The 23258-nt window shown below is 40.8% G+C and overlaps 1 protein-coding gene across 2 annotated transcripts in view; it reads left to right on the top strand.

Annotated features, from left to right (window-relative positions):
- The window catches only part of odad2 (outer dynein arm docking complex subunit 2), a 384917-nt gene that overhangs the window by 189703 nt on the left and 171956 nt on the right, over window positions 1–23258 (top strand). For both annotated transcript variants that reach the window (XM_043690488.2, XM_043690489.2), the window contains exons 13-15: window positions 2842–3075; window positions 20026–20136; window positions 21857–22011. In XM_043690488.2, the coding sequence (XP_043546423.2) occupies window positions 2842–3075; window positions 20026–20136; window positions 21857–22011 (500 nt within the window). The remainder of the gene's footprint in view (window positions 1–2841; window positions 3076–20025; window positions 20137–21856; window positions 22012–23258) is intronic.

Genomic DNA, 23258 nt, shown 5'->3' with positions numbered 1-23258 from the left:
AAATGTCTGCCTATCTTAGCCTTGAGTATATTAATGATTTGGCCTCCACAGGCGTTTGTGGTAAAGAATTCCACAGATTTGCTACTCTCCTCATTGCTGTCTTAAATGGGTGGCCCCTTATTCAGAGATTATGCCCTCTGGTCCTAGACTGTCTCACAATGGAAAACCATCCTAGACAGCTACCTAAGAATCTTGCATGTTTCAAAAAGGTTGCCTGCCATTCTTCGAAACTTCAGTGTGTACATAGAACATAGAACATAGAACAATACAGCACAGAACAGGCCCTTCGGCCCACGATGTTGTGCCGAACTTCTAACCTAGATTAAGTACCCATCCATGTACCTATCCAAATGCCGCTTAAAGGTCGCCAATGATTCCGACTCTACCACACCCACGGGCAGCGCATTCCATGCCCCCACCACTCTCTGGGTAAAGAACCCACCCCTGACATCTCCCCTATACCTTCCACCCTTCACCTTAAATTTATGTCCCCTTGTAACACTCTGTTGTACCCGGGGAAAAAGTTTCTGACTGTCTACTCTATCTATTCCTCTGATCATCTTATAAACCTCTATCAAGTCACCCCTCATCCTTCGCCGTTCCAACGAGAAAAGGCCGAGAACTCTCAACCTATCCTCGTACGACTTCCTCTCCATTCCAGGCAACATCCTGGTAAATCTTCTCTGCACCCTCTCCAAAGCTTCCACATCTTTCCTAAAGTGAGGCGACCAGAACTGCACACAGTACTCCAACTGTGGCCTAACCAAAGTCCTGTACAGCTGCAACATCACTTCACGACTCTTGAATTCAATCCCTCTGCTAATGAACGATAATACTCCATAGGCCTTCTTACAAACTCTATCCACCTGAGTGGCAACCTTCAAAGATCTATGTACATAGACCCCAAGATCCCTCTGTTCCTCCACCTGACTAAGAACCCTACCATTAACCCTGTATTCCGCATTCTTATTTGTTCTTCCAAAATGGACAACCTCACACTTGGCAGGGTTGAACTCCATCTGCCACTCCTCAGCCCAGCTCTGCATCATATCTAAGTCCCTCTGCAGCCGACAACAGCCCTCCTCACTGTCCACAACTCCACCTATCTTCGTATCATCTGCAATGTACAAGCCCAAGCTACTCAACCTCTCCTCATAAGACAGTGCCTCCATACTTAGGTTCAGTGTAATGAACCTTCTTCAGACTGCCTTCAATGCCAATATATCTTTCCTTAAATAAGGGCTCAGAACTGTTGACAATGTTCCAGCAGTGGTCTGAATAATGCCTTGTACACTTTTAGCAAGACCTCCCTATTTTTGTACTTGATTCCAACATTCCATTTCCTTTCCCTATTATGTGCTGAAGTTGTGTGCTAGCTATGACTCTAAACAGAGATGACATTCTCTGGGTCCACACAGGACCTGCCAGGCAGTCACTGAATCTATATCTACAATCATCTTTTGGCTGTAACTGTCTTTCTTTAAAAAAAACATATTGGAGTTAAAAGTTCTTTATTTCCATAAATACTTTGATGTTCTGATCCATTGTTGTGACACAATTGAAGCCAAAAGGCTCATTTCTTGAAGTTATAACAATGTCAAAAACAAAATTGACCAACTGGGACATGGTACTGACGATGATGGAGTCTGTAATGCCTGACTCAAAAGAGAAGTAAGTTTATGATCGTCAAGAGGAAAGCAAAGAAAACTATATTCTTCAGTTTTGCTCACACTTCCAATATATTTTTTGAACTATGATACAAATCTTAATTAAATGTTAATACATCTGAGCTGATGGGAAAAAAAGTGGAGAGGGAGATCAGAGTGCAGTCTTTCCTCAATGCAATTATTATGTAGAGACACAGTCCACAAAGGAACACAGGCATCCCCATTAGAGAGAGAGAGGTAATTGGTTATGTATAGCTTGAGGGTATTCACTCCACAAGCATCGAGTTAGGTGAGGAATCAAGCCTGTATGAACTACCATAGCTAGTACATGCAATTGGCTTTATTCTGCACCAGAATAGCCAATTGAACTAACTGATCCCCTGTATGATTATGATTAAATATTTCAGGCAAAAACATGGTGAAATAAGCACAGGAGCCTCCGAGAAGTCAGTACCAATTAGCCTAGATTTAAAGTAACTGACTGAGGAGAGTAGAGGAGAAATTTTTGGTGGTGGTGAGTTGAACTCACAGCTTGAAAGGATAGTAAAGATAGAGACTCTCGTCACATTTTTTAAAAAAACTTGGTTACACACTTGTGCTACAGACTAAGAGCTGGAAAATGGAATTAGGCTAGATTTCTATATTCCAAGTGGTACAGACATGATGTGTCAAATGTCTTCTAAGTTCCTAGAAAGAGCTGGATCTGTGATTGGCTACAGAGAACCTGAATATTGGGAAAATTAGGACTATTTAAAATTTTAACAGTGAATTGATATGAAAAGCCAACTAAATATGAATAATACGTACATTAATGTTAATTAAAGCCTTTTAAAAATATAAATTTTGAATTTTATGTAACTTCATTGTAGAAAATTTCACACAGCACTGAAAAGGAAAACTGAGGTTTCTATTAATTCTGCATCCCCCTACATAATAATTGTTTCCAGTTTCCTCAGTTTATTTGATCCACACTATGTATTTTAGTAAATTCACTTTTCCTTTCTCAATCCTTTTTAAAGCAATAATTTTATTTTGTCCAGTATAACTCAATCTATGCCTCAATCTCAAACATTTGACTTTATAAGTAGTTACTTGGGTAAACATTGGAAACAGATGAATGCAACTGCATTTAACACAATTTTAAAATCCATTTTTTATGATATTTTTATTTTAGGTTGGCCTTTTGGACTGTGTTCCAACTTCAGCTCATCTAACTGCAGAGCAAGAGAAAGATATTGAAGTGGCACGTTGTGGTGCTCTGGCATTGTGGAGCTGCAGCAAAAGTAAAAAAAATAAAGATGCTATTCGTAAAGCTGGTGGTATTCCTCTATTGGCTTGCCTGTTGAAGTCTCCTTATGAAAATATGCTTATTCCAGTTGTTGGCACATTGCAAGAATGTGCTTCAGAGGTAACAAAAATCATTGATAATGCAATATTATATTTCTTTGAAAATATTTTCACTTGTCCTTTGTCATTTCATGTTACAAATACTTGTACTTTCTCAAAGGTCCAAAACAAAAGGAGTGCCATCTTTATAGAAAATTAGATTAAAAAATAAAAGTAATATTACTGCTATAATATCAGCAAAATTGTCAGACTTGATATCTAAATATTAGTTAATTCAAACTAAATTCTAACAACAATTTGCTTGTTACCTCTAAAAGCTGCATTGTTGAGCAAAGGTTTTATCATAAAGATTTGCTTACCCATGAAGTGGCCACAAACCCCCCAACAATATTTGCTGGGCCATGATTTTAAATCTGGATTTATCAAAGGCACCATATCTTCACAGGCAAAGGCTAACAAGGCAGTGATGTTACTCTGCTTTCTGCTGTAAGCTGATCCATTGACAATATCATTCACGGGAACTGTACTGCTAGTGGCAGTCAAAGTCTCGACCACCTTCAATGTCCTTGAGTGTTACTTGCTGTACCAGGAGCAATTAACAACATCATAAGTATGTAGGTGCACCAGATGGCTGATGTTTTACTCATAAAGCAAATATCTTTGATTTTTCCTGGAAAAAAAATAGTAAGGTAGACCGTGCTATTACAGTTCATGTGTAATGCACGATTCTGCAAACTCCAATAAATTATTGTGACTTAGATCTGACAGTTTGAACACATAAGTGGAAAACTATGATTTTTGAACAGCTGCAAAGGTTTCTGTTTCAATTTTATCAATAACCATTAGAATGTTGGGCAGGATTTTACATGCCCTCACTTCATGCATTTTCAGGAGATCACTTAAAATAAGGTGGATGCCCTAGCCACAGCCATCACACGCATTCCCACCTCACCTTCATAAGACATCATACATAAATAAATAATTAAGGGTCAGCTGAGATTGTACAGTACAGCAGCTCAGTGGTTAGCACTGCTGCCTTACAACACCAGGAACCTTTGTTTGATTCCAGCCTCTTATTCCCCTGTGTCCACGCATATTTCTGCTAAGTGCTCCAGTTTCCTCCCACAGTCCAAAAGTATGGAAGTTAGATGGATTGGGGGCATGCTGAATTGCCCCTTAATGTCCAGGGATATGCAGGCTTGATGGATTAGCTATCGTAAATGCAGGGTTATAGGGATAGATTGGAAGGGTAGGATGCTATTTGGAGGGTCAGTGCAGACTCAGTGGGCCAAACGTCCTCTTTGTGCACTGCAGGGATTCTGTGATTCTATGAATATTATCCAGTCCACACCATACAGATAACACTGACAGCCAGTCAGAAGTGCACAGCCTGTTTTTGAAAATAAGATCTTAGGACCACACGAAGGAAAAGGGTACTTCTTGATGGGCTGCCCTTTGTATTATTGGGCACCACTATGAAGATTGTATTGCTTTATCTTGTGCTTTAAGTCAGGATTGCTACCGGCACACTGAGATACTACATCAAAATATCTCAGGCTGTAAGTGTCAGCACATAGTGCTTCTAAAAAATTCATAAGAGTCTTTACAGTCATGCTGAATTTTCTCAGCCTCCTGAGGAAATAGGCATTGTTGTGCTTTCTTGACCATCGCTTCAGCGTGGGTGGACCAAGAGAAATTGTTGGTGATCATCACTCCTAGGAACTTGATGCTCTTGACAAGTTTCACCTCAGCACTATTGACCGTCAACAGGGGTGTGCCTTCCACCTTGCTGCTTGAAGTCAAAAACCAGCACTTTTGTTTTGCTGGCATTGAGGGAGAGATTGTTATCTTTACACCATGCCAACAAGTACTCTATCTCTTTACTGTATTCTGTCTTGTCATTGGCCTACAACAGAGTCATCATCAGCAAACTTGTAGATGGAGTTAGAATGAAATTTGATGGCATGTATCTCATTATATTTCATCACCCCTCCCCCCAAATTTTTCACTGCTTGGTCCACATTATTCCAGTGGTTCACTTTTACTTAATTGCATGTTATTCATACTAATTAATTTTATTATTAACATCATTATTACCATTATCAGTAATACCACCAGTCACCATTTCCTCTCCGCCAACAGTACCAATCCTGATAAGTCCAAGTATCTCAGGTTGACATAATCTGAAATTTTAACTGTGCATCCTGATCAAGTTTATTTGAGTTCAGCACTAGGGTAATGATGTTATATTGTGCCTGGGATCATCGTAGTACTTTTACATTGTCTGATGTAGCATAATAGTGGTAATTGGGATAATGATTGACACCACATCCTCCCCCCACCCCCCCGAACAACAATGTGGGTCAACTCGCATCACATGGATTGCAGTGGTTCAAGAAGGCAGCTCACCACCATCTTCTCAAGGGCAGCTAAGGACTGGCAATAAAATGCTGTGCAGCTAGCAATACTCACGTCCCACAAATAAATTTTTAGAAGTGGCTGTACCACATTCTGTGATAGTCATACTTAGTCTCACTTCTTGGCCTAACTTCTTTGGTTCTATGATTCTAAGTAAAATCAATGCCTTCCCTTACATTCTGAGTTTCTCTTGAGGCATTCTGGCAATATAAGATCTAAGTTGATCTGTTTGCCTGATAACTGTGGCACCTGACTTCCTTTACTTAATCAGACCTTCTGCCGTAGCATTAAGGTTGACAGAGTTTTCTCCCTTTGTCTAGAGTTGTAACACCTCTGATAGTTTATGTTATGGTTTTTCTCTTGTCATTTTATCTTATCATGGTTTTGAGACATTTTCTGAGGGGTCTGAGAAGCATCGCCTATGGCAAAATTTGTGGTGGAGTCAGGCAAGAAATGCAATAAGGACTTCCCAATGTTGAGAGCACCTAGCTGCATCTTCCATGTAATTGCTGAGTGATAGGCGAGCCCTTTGTTAAGCATCAGTGTGTTGCCAATAAGAGAAATTATCACTTGTTCAAACTTTATTCGTGCCACAATACACATCATTAATATTAGGTTTTCTATTTTTCCAAATGCACAGAACAAGTTAAATGTCAACAATTCTTGACATGGAAGTCACAATAGATGCTGTTGACTTAAGCTTGCTGCTTTCTCAGAAGAACCTTGGACACTAGTCACCTACCCCATATCCCTGCATATAGGGGCCAGCACTTGTCAGATACCAAAGAATCTTCATGGCACATTTCCAATACACTGATAGTATGCAACTGTACTTCATAGAGTCATAGGTTCATATATCAAGGAAACACACCCTTTGGCCCAACTTGTCCATGCCTACCAGGTTTTCTAAACTGAACTAGCCCCATTTGCCAGTGTTTGGCCAATAACCTTCTAAGCCTTTCCTATCCATGTTCCTATTTAAATGTCTTTTAAATATTGTAATTATACCTACCTCTATACTTCCTCTGGCAGCTCGTTCTATACATGCAACACCCTCCGTGTGAAAAAGTTAGTTCTCAAGTCCCTTTTAAATCTTTCCTCTCTCACTTTAAACCTATGTCCTCTAGTTTTTTTTTAGATTAGATTACTTACAGTGTGGAAACAGGCCCTTCGGCCCAACAAGTCCACACCGCCCCGCTGAAGCACAACCCACCCATACCCCTACATTTACCCCTTACCTAACACTACGGGCAATTTAGCATGGCCAATTCACCTGACCCTGCACATCTTTTTGGACTGTGGGAGGAAACCCACGCAGACACGGGGAGAATGTGCAAACTCCACACAGTCAGTCGCCTGAGTCGGGAATTGAACCCGGATCTCTGGCGCTGTGAGGCAGCAGTGCTAACCACTGTGCCACCGTGCCGCCCATTTTGGATTCCCCTACACTGGGAAAAAGACCATGGTTGTCCACCTTATGTATGCTGTTCATGATTTTTGCCCGAAACGTCGATTTTACTGCTCCTCGGATGCTGGCTGAACTGCTGTGCTTTTCCAGCACCACTAATCCAGAATCTGGTTTCCAGCATCTGCAGTCATTGTTTTTACCTAGTTGATTTTTATCCTACTGCGAATCCTCTTACAAGGATGCCGGCCTTGAAGAAGTTTTCCTCCTCTCTCTACAAGAATCTCAGGGAGTCCATCTCCCACTGCAACTCCCAGGTCATTTCCTCTGCCCTGAAGCTCTTCCTCCCTGACCTATCACCTTCATCCCCTCCCCCACTCACCTATTGTTACTTTCTCCCCACCCCCACCCTCCTTTCATTTATCACTCCACCTTCAGGCACTCTGCCTGTATTCCTGATGAAGGGCTTTTGCCTGAAACGTTAATTTTACTGCTCCTCGGATGCTGCCTGAACTGCTGTTCTTTTCCAGCACCACTAATCCAGAATCTGCTTTCCAGCATCTGCAGTCATTGTTTTTACCTAGATGATTTTATAAACATCTATAAGATCACCTCTTAGCCTCCTGTGCTTCAGTTTCTGCCTCTACCATCCTTTCAGGCAGCAAGTTCCAGCTGAAAAATTTATGTTCTCGATTAATTGGTGCCTTTCTAGGTGAAAGTTTATACAATTTCAATAAGCTATCCACCAATGAATTTCGGATAAGTTACTCTGCTGATCCCTTTTCAAATAGCTGAAACGCAGAATTGTTCCAGCACTAAAGGAGGCCATTCGATTTCCTTTTTTTTTGTTTCTTTTTAGATCATGTCCTAATTCCACCTTGAATCCCTCAATTGAACTGGTTCCACCACATTCCAGATCCTAAACACTTGCTGCATGAAAAAGTGGGACTCGATTAGGTTGGGATATCTGGTGTGAAAATGTGTTGCTGGAAAAGCGCAGCAGGTCAGGCAGCATCCAGGGAACAGGAGAATCGACGTTTCGGGCATAAGCCCTTCTTCAGGATTCCTGAAGAAGGGCTTATGCCCGAAACGTCGATTCTCCTGTTCCCTGGATGCTGCCTGACCTGCTGCGCTTTTCCAGCAACACATTTTCAGCTCTGATCTCCAGCATCTGCAGACCTCACTTTCTCCTGGGATATCTGGTCGGCATGGACAAGTAGGACTGAAGGGTCTGTTTCCATGCTGTACATCTCTATGACTCTATGTCATCACTGCTTTTTTTGCCAATTATCTTAAGTCTATCTTATCTTGTTCTCAATCTTTCCATCATTGGGAATAGATTTTCTCCATCTGCTCTTTCCAGACCTGTCATGACTTTGAATACCTCTAAGTCTCCCCAAACCTTCTGTTCTCCCAAAGAAAACAATCTCAATATCTCTAATCTATCTCTAGCAGTACAACATAAACAATCATCTCGTCCTCCAACATCACACCAAAAGCCAGGAATTTTGTAGAATGATGGTCAGTGTCTCCTGCCTACTTCTTTCCTTGCCTCCTGCAATCTGAGATATATTTGTCCAGGTCTAATGGCTTACCTACTTTTAAGGAGGTCACATCTATTAATGTTTTCTTGCCTAAAATGTTTATCTGATTCAATGTTTCACACACCTACTCCCTAACTTTAATAACTGATCCATATGCAGCAAGGACTTGGGAGCAGGAGTGCAGCAATCAGGAATTGATTTGTAATTCAAGCAAACTTTACCATGTTATTTTAAAATCAGCCATATCACTTGTATCCTACTTCTGGATTTGTAACAAATTTGTTAGGCATGACCTCCCTCTGACAAGGCCATGCTGACTATCTCTAAATAGCCCATGCTTTTCCAAGTCGATATTAATTCTCTCCTTCAGAATTTTCTCTAATAGTTTCCCTACCACTAACGTGGGACTCACCAGTCTGTAATTTCCTGGTTCATCTCTACACCTTTCTTGAAACGTGAAACTACATTAACTGTCCTCCAGTCCTCTGGAATTTCTCCCCTGGAGAGGAAATATAAATTTGTGTCAGAGTCCCTGCCATATCCAGCCTCACCTCCCACAGCAGTGGGATGCAATTCATGCAGGTCAGGACATTTGTCCAATTTTAAGCTCATCAGAGCCTCCAGTACCTCCCCATTTCCAATGTCAAAATGTGCAGGCTCTTCAAAGTCCCCTTTCTTCAATTCTGTACCTACATTCTCCTTTTCCAAAGGAAAAACAGAAGAGAAGGCAGCATGGTGGCTGAGTGGTTAGCACTGTTGCCACTCCATCCACCTGGACACCCTGCATTGGCCAATTACCTGCCCTCGATCTCTTCATTTCCAACTGCCGCCGAGACATTAACCACCTCAACCTGTCTACCCCACTCCCCCACTCCAACTTCTCACCCGCACAACGCGCAGCCCTCCACTCCCTCTGCTCCAATCCCAACCTCACCATCAAATCAGCAGATAAAGGGAGTGCAGTAGTAGTTTGGCGCAAAACGGATGCTGCCTGACCTGCTTTGCTTTTCCAGCACCACTCTAATCTAGACTCTGGTTTCCAGCATCTGCAGTTTTTACCTCATAGTGCCAGGGATCTAGTTTTGATTCCAGCCTCGGGTGACTGTGTGGAGTTTGCACATTCTCTGTGTCTGTACGTGATTCCTCCAGGTGCTCCTAATTCCTCCCATAGGTCAGCAATGTGCAGGTTAGGTAGATTGGCCATGCTAAATTGCCCTTAGTGTCCAGGGATATGCAGACTGGGTGGATTAACCGTGGAGAAAGTGAGGACTACAGATCTTGTAGAGGGAGGAGGAGAACTCATGTGGTCAATGATGCCCTCAGCGCACCTCCTTGACTTCCCGTACCTCCATTCTGGAACCCCACCCCTCCAATCGCAGCAAAGACAGAACCCCCTCACTTCCACTCCACCAATCTCCGGCTACAACACATCATCCTCTGCCTTTTCCGCCACCTACAAACAGATCCCATCACCAGAGATATATTTCCCTCTCCACCCCTATCTGCGTTCTGCAGTGACCATTCCCTTCGCGACTTGCTTGTAAGGTCCATGCCCCCCACCAACCTACCCTCCAGTCCCGGCACTTTCCCTTGCCACTGCAAGAGTTGTAAAACCTGCGCCCACACCTCCCTCCTCACCTCCATCCAAGGCCCCAAAGGGTCCTTCCACATCCAGCAGAGATTTTCCTGCACCTCCATACATATGTCATCTGCTGTTTCTGTTGCTCTTGATGTGATCTCCTCTACATCGGAGAGACAGGATGCCAGCTTGCGGAACATTTCAGAACATCTTTGGGACACATGCACTAAACAACCTCTCGGCCCAGTGGTTGAATCTTATCCTTCCGCCCCGCCAAGGACATGCAAGTCCTGGCCTCCTCCACCACCGAACTCTAGCCTCCTGACGCCTGGAGGAAGACCACCTCCTCTTCCACCTTGGGACCCTCTAACCACCCAGGATCAGTGTCATAGAATCATAGAGGTGAACAGCACGGAAACAGATCCTTTGGTCCAACCCATCCATGCTGACCAGATATCTTAACCTTTTCTAGTCCCATTTGCCAGCACTTGGCCCACATCCCTCTAAACCCTTCCTAGTCATATACCCAACCAGATGCCTTTTAAATGCTGTAATTGTACCAGCCTCCATCACTTCTCTGGCATAGGTTCATATACCAAGGAAACACGCCCTTTGACCCAACTTGTCCATACCTACCAGGTTTCCTAAACTGAACTAGTCCTATTTGCCTATGTTTGGCCAATATTCTTCTAAGCCTTTCTTATCCATGTACCTGTTCAAATGTCTTTTAAATATTGTAATTGTACCTACCTCTATACTTCCTCTGGCAGCTCGTTCCATACATGCAACACCCTCTATGTGAAATTGTTAGATTAGATTACTTACAGTGTGGAAACAGGCCCTTCGGCCCAACAAGTCCACACCGACCCGCCGAAGTGCAACCCACCAGACCCATTCCCCTACACTTACCTCTTCACCTAACACTACGGGCAATTTAGCATGGCCAATTCACCTAAACTGCACATTTTTAGATTGTGGGAGGAAACCAGAGCACCCGGAGGAAACCCACACAGACACTGGGAGAATGTGCAAACTCCACACAGAGAGTCGCCAGAGGTGGGAATTGAACCCAGGTCTCTGGCGCTGTGAGGCAGCAGTGCTAACCACTGTGCCACCGTGCTTCAAATGACATGGCTGAGTTAAAAATTAAACATGATAAATTTTGCTTTATTTAGAAATAGATTCCTGATTCTTGCAATACTGCCCCTTGTTGTATATTTAACAGCTGCATTAAGATTCCATTCAAAGCCCATATCCTGTACTGGAAAAAGGCACATTCCTCATGAAAGGCTTATGCCTGAAACGTCAACTCTCCTGCTCTTCATATGCTGCCTGACCTGCTGTGCTTTGCCAGTGCCACATCTTTCAACTCTAACTCTCCAGCATCTGCAGTTCTCACTTTCTCCTGAAAAGCACAAGGGGTAGGGCCAAAGGTAGCAACTTGTTACTCCTTAAATTCAGGTAATTGGAAGGGGGGTGAGAGATTGAAGGTGAAGAAATGGATTTTTGGCACCATGCAGTAAACTGTTTAAAGAACATATGCTTGATAGAATTGTTAAGAAAGTGGTGGGATTGAATTCAATGCTCTCACCATGGAGCTCAGCTTGGAGGTGACATGTGCTACATAACAGAGCAAGAAAATGTGGGGGCAAACACACATTTGCCTGTCCATTTTTACCTGATTAAGTCCAGATCTGAATGAGCCAAGGTCAGCTTTTGTGTCTGAAAGCACATAGCAGTGCCAAATTGTGCAATACAAGGCAGACCACTAATATTCATGAGATCCTTTGGGTTGTATACTGCAGAACCATCCAGGCAGGTCAAGGCTGCAGAAACGGATTTTGAGAGGCCCAGGGGTGTGTTTGATGATGGTGCTACCCTGATTTTTGGAACTGTATTGTCTGTTTAGGATGTCTGCCAATACCTGAGAGCCCCCATCAGAACTACCTCTAAATCTTCCTCCTCTTCACCTAAAAAAGCAAGGGGAATGGACATTTGTCATTTTCAATACCTAATAAATGCTCACCTTTAGGACATCTATTTTGCATGTGGACATTTGTCTATCAGTTAGCCATGACCAAACATTCAGAGCCTACAATATTGTTACATAGCGCTGAGTATATCTATAACTGTTCATGATTTGATGCTGGTGTTGGACTGGGGTATACAAAGTTAAAAATCACACAACACCAGGTTATAGTCCAACAGGTTTAATTGGAAGCACTAGCTTTCAGAGCGCTGCTCCTTCATCAGGTGACAACCACCTGATGAAGGTGCAGCTTTCCAAAAGCTAGTGCTTCCAATTAAACCTGTTGGACTATAAACTGGTGTTATGTGATTTTTTTAACTTTGTACAACTGTTCCATTATTCTTGTTGATAGTAATCTTGGACAATCTCCTTTACAGTACTTTGGAAGGAGGCCCAGCTTAGATTACATGTGAGGTCATCTCACACAGACTGTCCAATGGAAACAAGGCACTAACATGAATATTCAAAAGAGACTGAACATAAACACACTTAATTTTTCCATGTTCCTAACTCTCCTGTAATGAGCAATCCATACCAAACATGAGGCATGCTAGTTTTTTTACTAAGTTAGTCACAAGAAATGATGAGGCACACATGAATAAAGTGAAATGCAATACAATATGCAAAATGATCATGTAACAAATTGAACTTTTTAACACACTATGCTGGCTTTGTGCTGTCATAAAATTTTGTTTCCTCTTGTGCTCTCTATGCCTTGTTGCAAACCTGATATCAGCTGCTAAGAAAAAGACAGTCTACTCAGTGCACTGCCCTGATATCTTTGATGACTGTGCTATGCATCCTCCAGAGGTTCAAAGCCTTGAGGGTTCTGGCCTACTGGGAGTCTCCTGCACTAATTCAGGGGCATCCTCATCTTCACTAGTTGGAGGTATTGGGGATAAGGAAAATGTACTTGCCCTAGGATGTCCTGAGAGGAAGCATCTAGGAGGGCAGGCACATGCTTCTCTTGCATCAGGGTAAATGACACTTTACTGACTTTGTGAGGGGAGCAAGCACTTTAAGACATCCCTGGTGCCTCACACCCCATTTTCCTCTAGACAGTACAAGGCTGTGTAAAGGAATGTAAGTCAGAGTGTGTATGAGTCGTGCATTGGACCTGGCTTTTTATGCTAGTCGTTAATCTCTCCATTGAGAAATCCATAAATTCATATGCCTGTGACATGGCAAAATCCATGGCCTACATGGACTCATTCATAACCCATACAAAACTGTGCATAACCTCAAGCTTCCCCATCATATGTTCTCCTTTTGCTGCATGTCCTTGGCCTGGTCTCCAAAAGTCCTTTGTTATAGGAGGTCCTCATTAGTAGCTACTAGGGCGTGTTTGCAATGTGCTCATTTGATTATGCCTCTGTTTCTAAATGTAACCCACTCACAATCTCTGTGGGTGAGTCAGCATAATGTTTTCAGAAGGAATAAACACCACTCCATTCTCTGGATCATTAATGTCATTGTCCTCAGAGATAGAATCTTTGGCTCCTTTCATGGCTGTGACTCAACCGGGGGGCGAAGTGAGGTCCTGTATGGAAAGCAACAAAACAACATATTAAGGATCAGCAAGATCTGAGAGTGCATTAAAATTCCTTATATGCCTCCTGCGTGTCCATTTGCCAGCACCAATTTGGATTCAACATAAGAATATAAGAACCAGGAGCAGGAGTAGACCATTTGGCCCTCCAAGCCCACTCCACCATTTACTAAGATCATGGCTGACCTTTTCTTGGCCTGAGCTGCACTTATCCACCCTCTCACCATAACACTTAATTCCTTTACTGTTCAAAAAATTATCTATCTTAGCTTTAAAAACATTCAATGAGAAAGCCTCAACTACTTCACTAGGCAGGGAATTCCATAGATTCACAACCCTTTGGTGAAGAATTTTCTCCTTAATTCAGTCCTAAAACTGCTCCCCCTAATTTTAAGGCTTTGTCCCTTTGTTCTAGTTTCACCTGCTGGTGGAAAGATCCTCCCTGCTTCTATCTTATCTATTCACTTCATAATTTTATAAGTTTCTATAATATCCCCCTCATTCTTTTAAATCCCTATGAATATAATCCTTGTCTACTCAGTTTCTCCTCATAAGCCAATCCTCTCAACCCCAGAATCAACCTAGTGATTGCACTCTGTCCAGTGCCAGTACATTCTTTCCTAAATAAGGAGACCAAATCTGCATGCAGTACTCCAGGTGTGGCCTCAACTGCATCCTATACAGCTATCACATAACCTCCCTGCTTTTAAACTTAATCCCTCTAGAAATGATGGACAAAATTTCATTTGCCTTCTTAATTGTCTGTTGTACCTACAAACAAACCTTCTGCGATTCATGCACAAGAAGACCCAGGTCCATCTGCACAGCAGCATACTGCAATTTTCTACAGTTCAAATAATAGTCCTTTTACTGTTTTTCCTCCCAAAATGGATGACTTCACTTTTATTAACATTGTACTCTATCTTCCAGATCTTTGCCCACTCACTTAAATCATCTATATCTCTCTGCAAACTTTGCTCTACCATTCATCTTAACGTCATTTGCAAACTTTGACACACTAATTCAAATCATCAGTGTAAATTGTAAACAATTGCAGTCCCAACACTGAGGCGCACAACTAATCACTGATTGCCAAGTAGAAAAGCATTTATTTATCCCAGTTTTTGCTTCCTGTTAGTTAACCAATCCTCAATCCATGCTAATACATTGACTTAATAACAAGCTTTACTTCTGACTGACCACACTCACCATCTATGGTTGCTTGATCACCCCTTTTTACTATAAAATGTATCTCCTCTTCCTCTGTACAGATAAGTAGTTTCATTTCAGGTGCTACACTGCCGTTCCTGGACTTGTCCCGCCATTTGTGTTCCAATTGTCCTGAATGAAAACATGTCGATTTAATAATGTGTTGCATGATAGTTAGCCTGTTTGTTTAAATGCAGCTGCACTAACTCTATGCACTCAGAGAAGCCAAACCACCATTCACTTTGACCTTAATTGCCAAGTAATACTGAAGCTGCGGGGAGGGTGTAAGGATGATTTAGGATTGCAGGAAGAAATGGGACAGATTTGTTTCTTGGAACTAGTGACAAAGCCCCATAAAATTAGAACTCTAATCCATACAAAACCCTTGAGCTACATATTTGGCTTTTTCATCATTATGTTGCTCCCTATTCTTGAAGGTACCTTGGAAAATAATTTAGAAATCACTGCCCATTTATACCACATGTTAACATTGAATTGCTTTGGCTGTTACTTTGTTTGCCATCTCAAGCCAAGTGAATTCCTCTGCATTTGACCTTAATTAGAATATCAATTAAGGAGTAGAAGCAGTCCATTCAGTCCATCAAGTCTGTTCCACTATTTAATGAGATCATGACTGATAATCCCCAACTCCACTTTCTTGTCTTTTCTCAAACCCTTGATTAAAAATCTAATTTGCAGTCTTGAATACATTTAATGACTCATCTTCCACAGCCGTCTGCAATAAAGATTCACTATCCCCTGAAAGAAGAAACTCTTTATGTATTAAATGGACGAGCCCTTACTCTGATATAATGTCCTCTGGCCTAGTCTCTTCCACAAGGGGAACAAACATCTTCACCTGTTCTGTCAGGCCCCCAAGAATCTTGTATATTTTAATAACTTCTCCCCTAATTTTTTTCTAAATTCCAATGACTATAAATCAACTTGCTGAATATTTCCTTATAAGAAAATGCCTCCATACCCAACATAATGAGTCCTCTTTGGATTTCCTCTGATGCCAGTAAATGTTTCCTTAAATAAAACTGTCTACAGTATTCAAGGTTTTTTTTATTAATTCACGGAATATGAGCATTGCTGGCTAAGTGGCATTTATTGCCTGTTCCTATTTGCCCTCGAGAAGGTAGTGGTGACCTGCCTTCTTGAATTGTTGCAGTCCAAATTCTGTAGGCCCACAATGCCATTAAAAAGTGAGTTTCAGAATTTTGACTCCGTGACAGTGAAGGAATGGCAATATATTTCCAAGTCAGTATGGTGAGTGGTTTGGAAAGAAACTTGCAGGTGGTGATGTATTTGTTCTTTGAGAAGGAAGTGGTCATAGGTTTAGAAGATGCTGTCCCAGGATCTTTGGTAAATTTTTGAGGTGCATTTTGTACTTAGTACTCATTTCTGCTACTGATCACTGGTGGTAGAGAGAGTGGATATTTGTGGATGTGGTCGCAATAAGGCGGGCTGCTTTGTCCTGGGTGGTATCAAGCTTCTGAAGTATTGTTGAGCTCCACCCATCCAGGCAAGTGGGGAGTATACCATCACATTTATGCCTTGGAGACGGTGGATGGGGTTTGCAGAGTCAGCAGGTGAGTTACTCACTGCAGTATTCCTAAGCTCTTGACATGCTCTTGTAGCCATTGTGTTTTTGTGGTGATTCCAGTTGAGTTTCTGGTCAATGGTAACTCACAGCATGAAGGCGTGATAGTGAAACTGGAATCAATGGCAATCTGGGGACAAGCACAGGAAAATGGTGTGTTTGTTGAAGGTCAGTCATCTCAGCTCCAGGATATCTCCAAAGGAGTTCCTCAGAGTACTGTCCTTGGCCTAACCATCTTCAGCTGTTTTATCAATGACCTTCCCTCCATCATAAGGTTAGAAGTGCAGATGTTGATGGTGGAGAATTCAATAATGATAATGCCCTTGAATATGAAGGGGCAGTGGTTAGATTGTCTCTTATTGGAGATGGTCTTTGCCTGAAATTTATTTGATATGAATGTTGCTTGCCGTTTTTCAGCCCATGCCTGGATATTGTTCAGGTCCTGTTGCATTTGGTCATGGACTGGTTCAGTATCTGAGTGGTAGTGAATGGTGCTGATCATTGTACAATCATTGCAGAAGTGGGGATGTTTGCCAATGTTGTTAGTGCCCAAAGCCTTTTCAGTAACCAGAGCCTTCAACTGTTTCTTGATGTCATGTGGAGTGAATCAGATTGGCTAAAGACTGGCATCTGCAATACTGGAGGAACTGTGTTGTCTGACTATTGCCTTGTATAGTTTTAGCTAGACTTTTCTATTTGTATATTCCATTCCCTTTGAAATAAAGGCTAACACTCAATTTGTCTTAAAATTAAAATAAAAATTGTTGATGGTGCAGATCTGAAACAAACAAAATTAGAATTAGTTGGAGAAACATAGGAGGTGTAGTAGCATATGTGGAGAGAAACCAGAGTTAACGTCTTGAGTCCAGTATCCTTTCACTTTCTTAACGGGAAGGGACTGGACAAGGCAAGAAAAAAAATCGCAACAAGGTAGGAAGAAATAAATTCCATGGAGCAGGAATAGGCAGAAATAATGGATCTGGAGAAGCACAACAGGTCAGACAGCATCCGAGGAGCCGGAAAAATCAATGCTTCGGGCAAAAGGTCTTCATCAGGAATGCCCTTCATTGGACTTTTGCCCGATACATAGATTTTCTTGCTCCTGGGATGCTGTCTGAACTGCTGTGCTTTTCCAGCACCACTCTAATCTTGACTGTAATCCCAGCATCTGCATTACCCACTTCCATTTAAAAATAACAGATCTGCCTGGGCTGTTCTTTTGTGGATTTTGGGAAGAAGGTAGAAGCAGGCTGAATAGGACAGCGGATGCAGGACTATGGGAGGCTGCAAATAATTGTGGCCCCAGAAGTTATTGCTTTGGCACTCCATTAGTTACAGGTTGTTGTCCTAACTCAACTTTACATTAGTTAGTCAATCCTCTATCCATGCTAATCTAATCCCCTCAACTTCATGGGCTCATATTTTACTAGGTAGCCTCATATCTGGTACCTCACCAAATGCCTTTTGTAAATCAAAATATATGACAACTACTGGTTCCCTTTTATCTATCCTGTTTAGTTACATATTCAAAGAACTCTAATAAATTTTTCAGGCATAATTTCCCCTTTTGAGGTAATGATGACTCTGTTTGATTAAAGTATGTATTTCTAAATATCTACAATTGCATCCTTTATAACCGATTCAACATTTTCCGAATGTCACATGTTAAGCTAAATGGCCTTTTTTACTAATTTATAGTCTCCCTCCCTCTTGAACATGAGTGTTTCATTGGCAGTTTTCTACTCCTCAAAATCTAAGCATCCTGGGAGGATTACTACCAGTGTATCCACTTTCTCAGTTGCTACTTTCTTTAAAATCCTAGGATGACCTGGAAATGTACCAGTCTTTAGCCTCATTAATTTCCTAAATTGTTTTTCTAGTTGTGGTAATTATGTTTATTTCTAGCCCTGACCTTGATTATTTAGTATTTTTGTGTGCTATTAGTGTTCTCTACCATGAAGAATGATATAAAGTACATATTCAAATCCTCAGCCATTTCTTGGTTTCCCATGATTATTTCCGTGGCCTGTGTTCACTTTGGATTCTGTCTTCCTTTTCATTTATTTCAACAAACTCTACTTTTGTGTATTATATTACTTGATAGTTGCTCTCAGTCTGTTTTCTTCCTTTTTTGATTATCTTTTGTTGGCTTTTAAAGCTTTCACAGTCTTCAGGCTTATCACCAATCTTTGCCACATTATATGTTTTAATTTGATACTATCCTTGGTTAATCATGGTTGGCTTATCCCCTTTCTTGAATCCTCTTCCTCACTGGGATATATCTTTGCTGTGAATCATGAACTATTTTCTTAAACATCTGCTGTTGTTCTGCAACTGTATTTTCTGCAAAATCACTTTCCCAGTCCATTCCAGCTAACTCTCCCCTCAGCCCTATGTAATTACCCTTATTTAAGTTTAACACAGTTGTTTCTAACCCAAATTTGTTACTCTCAAACTGAATGCTAAATTCTACCCTGTTATAGTTACTTTACCAGAGGGGAACTTTGAAGTTATTTATTAAAACTGCCTTATTACACATAACCAGATCCAAGTTAATCTGATCCCTGATTAGATTCACTACATATTATTCTAGGAGTCTGTCCCAAATAAACTTATTGAATTCTTCTTCATGGTTATCTTTTCCAGTTTGGTTTTTCTCAATCTACGAGAAGATTAATGTCACCACCATGATTGTTCTGCCCTTTTTAATGTCTTAATTTTGACCTAATTAATTTTCTGCCCTGTTGTTGCCAGTCCTCTCGGCTACTCGCACCAGTGTCTTCTTGCATTTGTTACTTCTTCCCTCCGCCTATATGGATCCTACATCATCTGATCATATTCCTTGCTATCATACTTATTCCATCCTGCACTACCAAGGCTACCTCATGACCTTTTCCTTCTTGGCTGGCCTCTCAATACTCTGAATACTTAGTTCCCGGCTTTGATCTGCTTGTAACCATGTTACTGTAATGACTGTAAGATCTTACCCATTGAGCTCTATTGGTACCATTAATTCTGAACACCCTGTGCAATTAAATAAAGCACTACTAAGTTTACCTTATTGCCATCATCCCCATATTCCACCGCCCCCCACCCATCCCCGGCCCACCTTCACCTTTAACCCTAGTTGCTGCTTTTTTTATACTTGTACACTTTAACCCTTCTTATCCAATGTTTGGTATCATTGTCAAAATAGTTGCTCTGCAGTGCCACCATATTATTTTGCTTTGTAAGCCTACATATTTCCTCCTACAAACCCTCAGTCCTCTGTCTAGTTATTAGTTTAAAGCCCTCTGTATAGCCCTACTGATTGTATTCACCCAGACACTAATTGCTTGAAATTTCCATATCTTGCTGTTTTCTACATATTGGAATAATTTTGTTCTCCAAATTCCATATTGTGGATCCATTACCTCCTGACTAATGAGCTTGAGTTTCCATTTTTTTCTAATTTTTCATGAACACTTGTCATGCATAAAAGTACTTCAGAGAAGGAATGATTTAATCACTTGCCAAATTCTCATAACATTTCACACTGCTTATATATTTCAATTGTTCTTGACACTTCAGAAACAGTAAAAAAGCTCTGAGGTCTTCTAAATTCCATATATAAAGATTGGATTTACTATTGTCTTGAACTCATTAATAAATGTTTCTTCATTGATTTCTCAGCCAAGTTACAGGTTGGCCATTCGAACAGAAAATATGGTGAAGAATCTGGTAAGAAATCTGAGCAGTGAAAGTGAGGAGCTTCAGATGCATTGTGCTCGTGCCATTTTCAAGGTACAGATACAAGACTACTCTTTAGTTTTCTGACTTTTACAATATATTTTCCTAATAATATTTCAAACTTTATTTATATAAAGCTGATTTTTGAAAGTGGAATACTGTTATTTTCCAAACACTAGGGACAATAGGCACAGAATAGAAATGGCATTGGGACATCTGTGCAGGGGGCAAATACAGGGAAATTCATTTAAAATTTAAAGCAGCTCCCTCCCTCACTGGCCATTACCCAGTGTAGTGCTCCTGATACACAGTTCTGCTCTTCCAGATGTCCTTGCATTGGACTTGCTTGGCATGGAGCCTCAATGCAATATTATTGACATTCAAAATCTTCTGATTCAAACTGAAAATAAAAACTTTCAAAACACTTAATGTCAATACCTGGTCTGGAAGATTTGAGTTATAAGGAAAGGCTGGATCGGCTGGGACTTTTTTCCCTGCAGTGTAGAAGTTGGAGAGGTAACCTTATCGAGGCCTGTAAAATCATGAGAGGCATAAATAAGGTGGATAGCCAACAGCTGTTCCTATAGTAAGGGAGTCTAAAACTAGAGGGCATAAGTTTAAGGTGAGAGAGAAAAAATACAAAAGATCCTGAAGGACAATATTTTTACACAGAAGGTGGTGAGTATCTGCCAGATGTAGTGGTGAAAGTGAGTACAATTTTGTATTTTAAGAAAAATTTAGACATGGATGGAATAGGTATGGAGGCAAATGGGAATAGTTTAATTGTGAAAATTGGGTGGCGTAGGTAAGTTGGACTGAGGGGCCTGATTCCATGCTATGGATCTCTGATTCTTTGACATCCTTCCTATTGTGCAGCAACCAGAATGGCTCACAATACTCCAAATGTGGCCTAACTAAAGTTTTATACAGTTGCAACGTGACTTGCTAACTTTTAAACTCAATGCTTGACTGATGAGGGCTAGCATGCCATACGTTGCCTTTACCATTTATCCACTTGTGTTGCCACTTCCAGGGAGCTATGGATTTTGACTTTAAGATCCTCCAAAATTACCATATGCCTCTGTCCTCAAGTACTGGAGTGTTGCCAGCATTTGATTGGCCAGCACTTCTCTGAGGCAGGACTTTCTGTTCCTGAAGGATAAAAATCCCACTTCCAAACTATTAACAGCCAATTGACTCTTAAAATACTCCCCTCAGACAGTTCCTCCTTGAATTTTTAGCCTGGAGCACTGTTGTGGGGAATTCGGCGCCTCATATAATTCAGTCTGTAATTTGAATATTTTCTGAGCATGAAATTATTTCCTGTTTGAGACTTGTGTGAAATAAAAAAAATTAATTCATGGGAATTGAAATTCCACTATTTAATTTTAGGATGAACAGATTAATGGCTTCATTAAAATAGTGCATGGAGGAATTTGATACAATATGTTAATCATTGCACTAAAAATAGAGAACAAAGTAACTTCAATCGCCAAACATTTTTAAAAACGTTCTCCACAATACTTTTTTCAGGATGGGCAATAAATGCTGGCCTAACCAGTGAAACCCACATCCCATGAGCAAATAAAAAATGAATTGCACCTTGTCCCCACTGAAGTGCTCATATTCTTCTTCTTCATAAATCCTTACTGAGGGAAAAATATAATTTTACTTATGTTTTAACAGAGAAATTGCACGAGGTATTGAATGAGTTTTGGGTATAGTTCTGTTTGATTTTGTATTCTTCATACAATTTTGTGCTTTCCATTCATAGTGTGCGGAGGATGAGGAAACACGTAATCTTGTAAGAACTCATTTTGGATTGGGACCACTAGTCAAGCTTGTCAGCAAGTCTGATAACAAGCAATTATTAGCAGCAGCTACGGGAGCTGTCTGGAAATGTGCCATCAGCATGGAGAATGTAGAAAGGTATTGATTAAAAGTGTATGAGGAGCTTCAATTCCAGAATGAATCTGTTTCAATCAGATAAATACATTTACTTTAGAATTATCAGTTACAACACTTTGCAGGTTATATACCTCAAATAACACAGAAATAAGGCGAGGAGAGAAATTACATTAACCTTTGCCTTTATTGGATACCTGTACAGTTAGTCCCCCCATACCTGAGGGAGATACATTCCAATACATGTCGCAGAAGCCCGAAACCGTGGGTAGATGCGAACCTATTCATTTAAATGGGAAACGTACCTTTCCAGCAGCCTTCTGGTCCCTGGTTCTGGAATGATCCCTATAATATGTAAACCATGGGTAACCAAAACAGCAGAAACCGGGGGGGGGGGGGGTCGCCCTTTATTTAATTTATTATTTATTTTTGCTATAGCAAAAAAGATAAATATTCTTTTACATTACTAATGCAAGAATAGTATGCTGAGTAAAATAATGCATTTTTATTGGCCAATAAGAATATGTTAATGAAGAAGTTAAGAGTTTTCCCTGTTGAGAGGACATATACTGTGAAAGGTAACTTAACTCTGTCCCATGGCAATGCTGGGTAAGTCATCAGTAAAAATCACTGTGGAGTGCTTATCCTTCTATTTATATAGTATTACCTTTGGTCCTCATTTAATCGTGAAATTATTTTAATTGACTGAAGAGCCCACTTACGTCAGACATGGGCCTCTTGACTACATGTAAGGTAGAGTCTCATGATACAATTAGGATTCCAATTTAACAGAAGATTGCTTACCTAACCAGACAATCAAACCTAGAATGGTTGGTCTTTTGGAGTCACTGAAGCAGTATTTAGAGAGACATTTACCACGACTGAATCAGTATTTATGAACTATTTTAATGGTGTGCCAGGAGAGTTTTCAGCTAACATAGCACTGCTTTCTAACATTCTTTGCTTCAAATATTCTCAGAAGGCTTTATCCATTTCTATCTTTGTCAAGAGAAACCTTCCATGGAAAATGTGAAGTATTTTTATATTGATATTAATCAACGGAGGGAGATTTTTGCTGTAGGAGCTGGTTGGAAAGCAAGATTAGTTTCTGGGTATTTAGTGAAAAATCCAATTTTCCATATTTATCTCATCTCAAATGTATCAAGTCAACTTTTGAATTGCAGAGGAATAGAATATTTGAGGGCCAGAATCTCAGACCTGTTATTAATTTCATTGCTTATGGGGTATCAGTGATCTTCATGCTCATATAT

This window comes from Chiloscyllium plagiosum, unplaced genomic scaffold (genome assembly GCF_037043375.1).
Source record: "Chiloscyllium plagiosum isolate Xiang-an unplaced genomic scaffold, Cpla_swu_hap1 HiC_scaffold_5, whole genome shotgun sequence".
In the NCBI taxonomy this organism is placed as follows: Eukaryota; Metazoa; Chordata; class Chondrichthyes; order Orectolobiformes; family Hemiscylliidae; genus Chiloscyllium; species Chiloscyllium plagiosum.
Note: the sequence above shows the minus strand (reverse complement) of the source record. Positions and strands in the feature narration are given on the sequence as shown.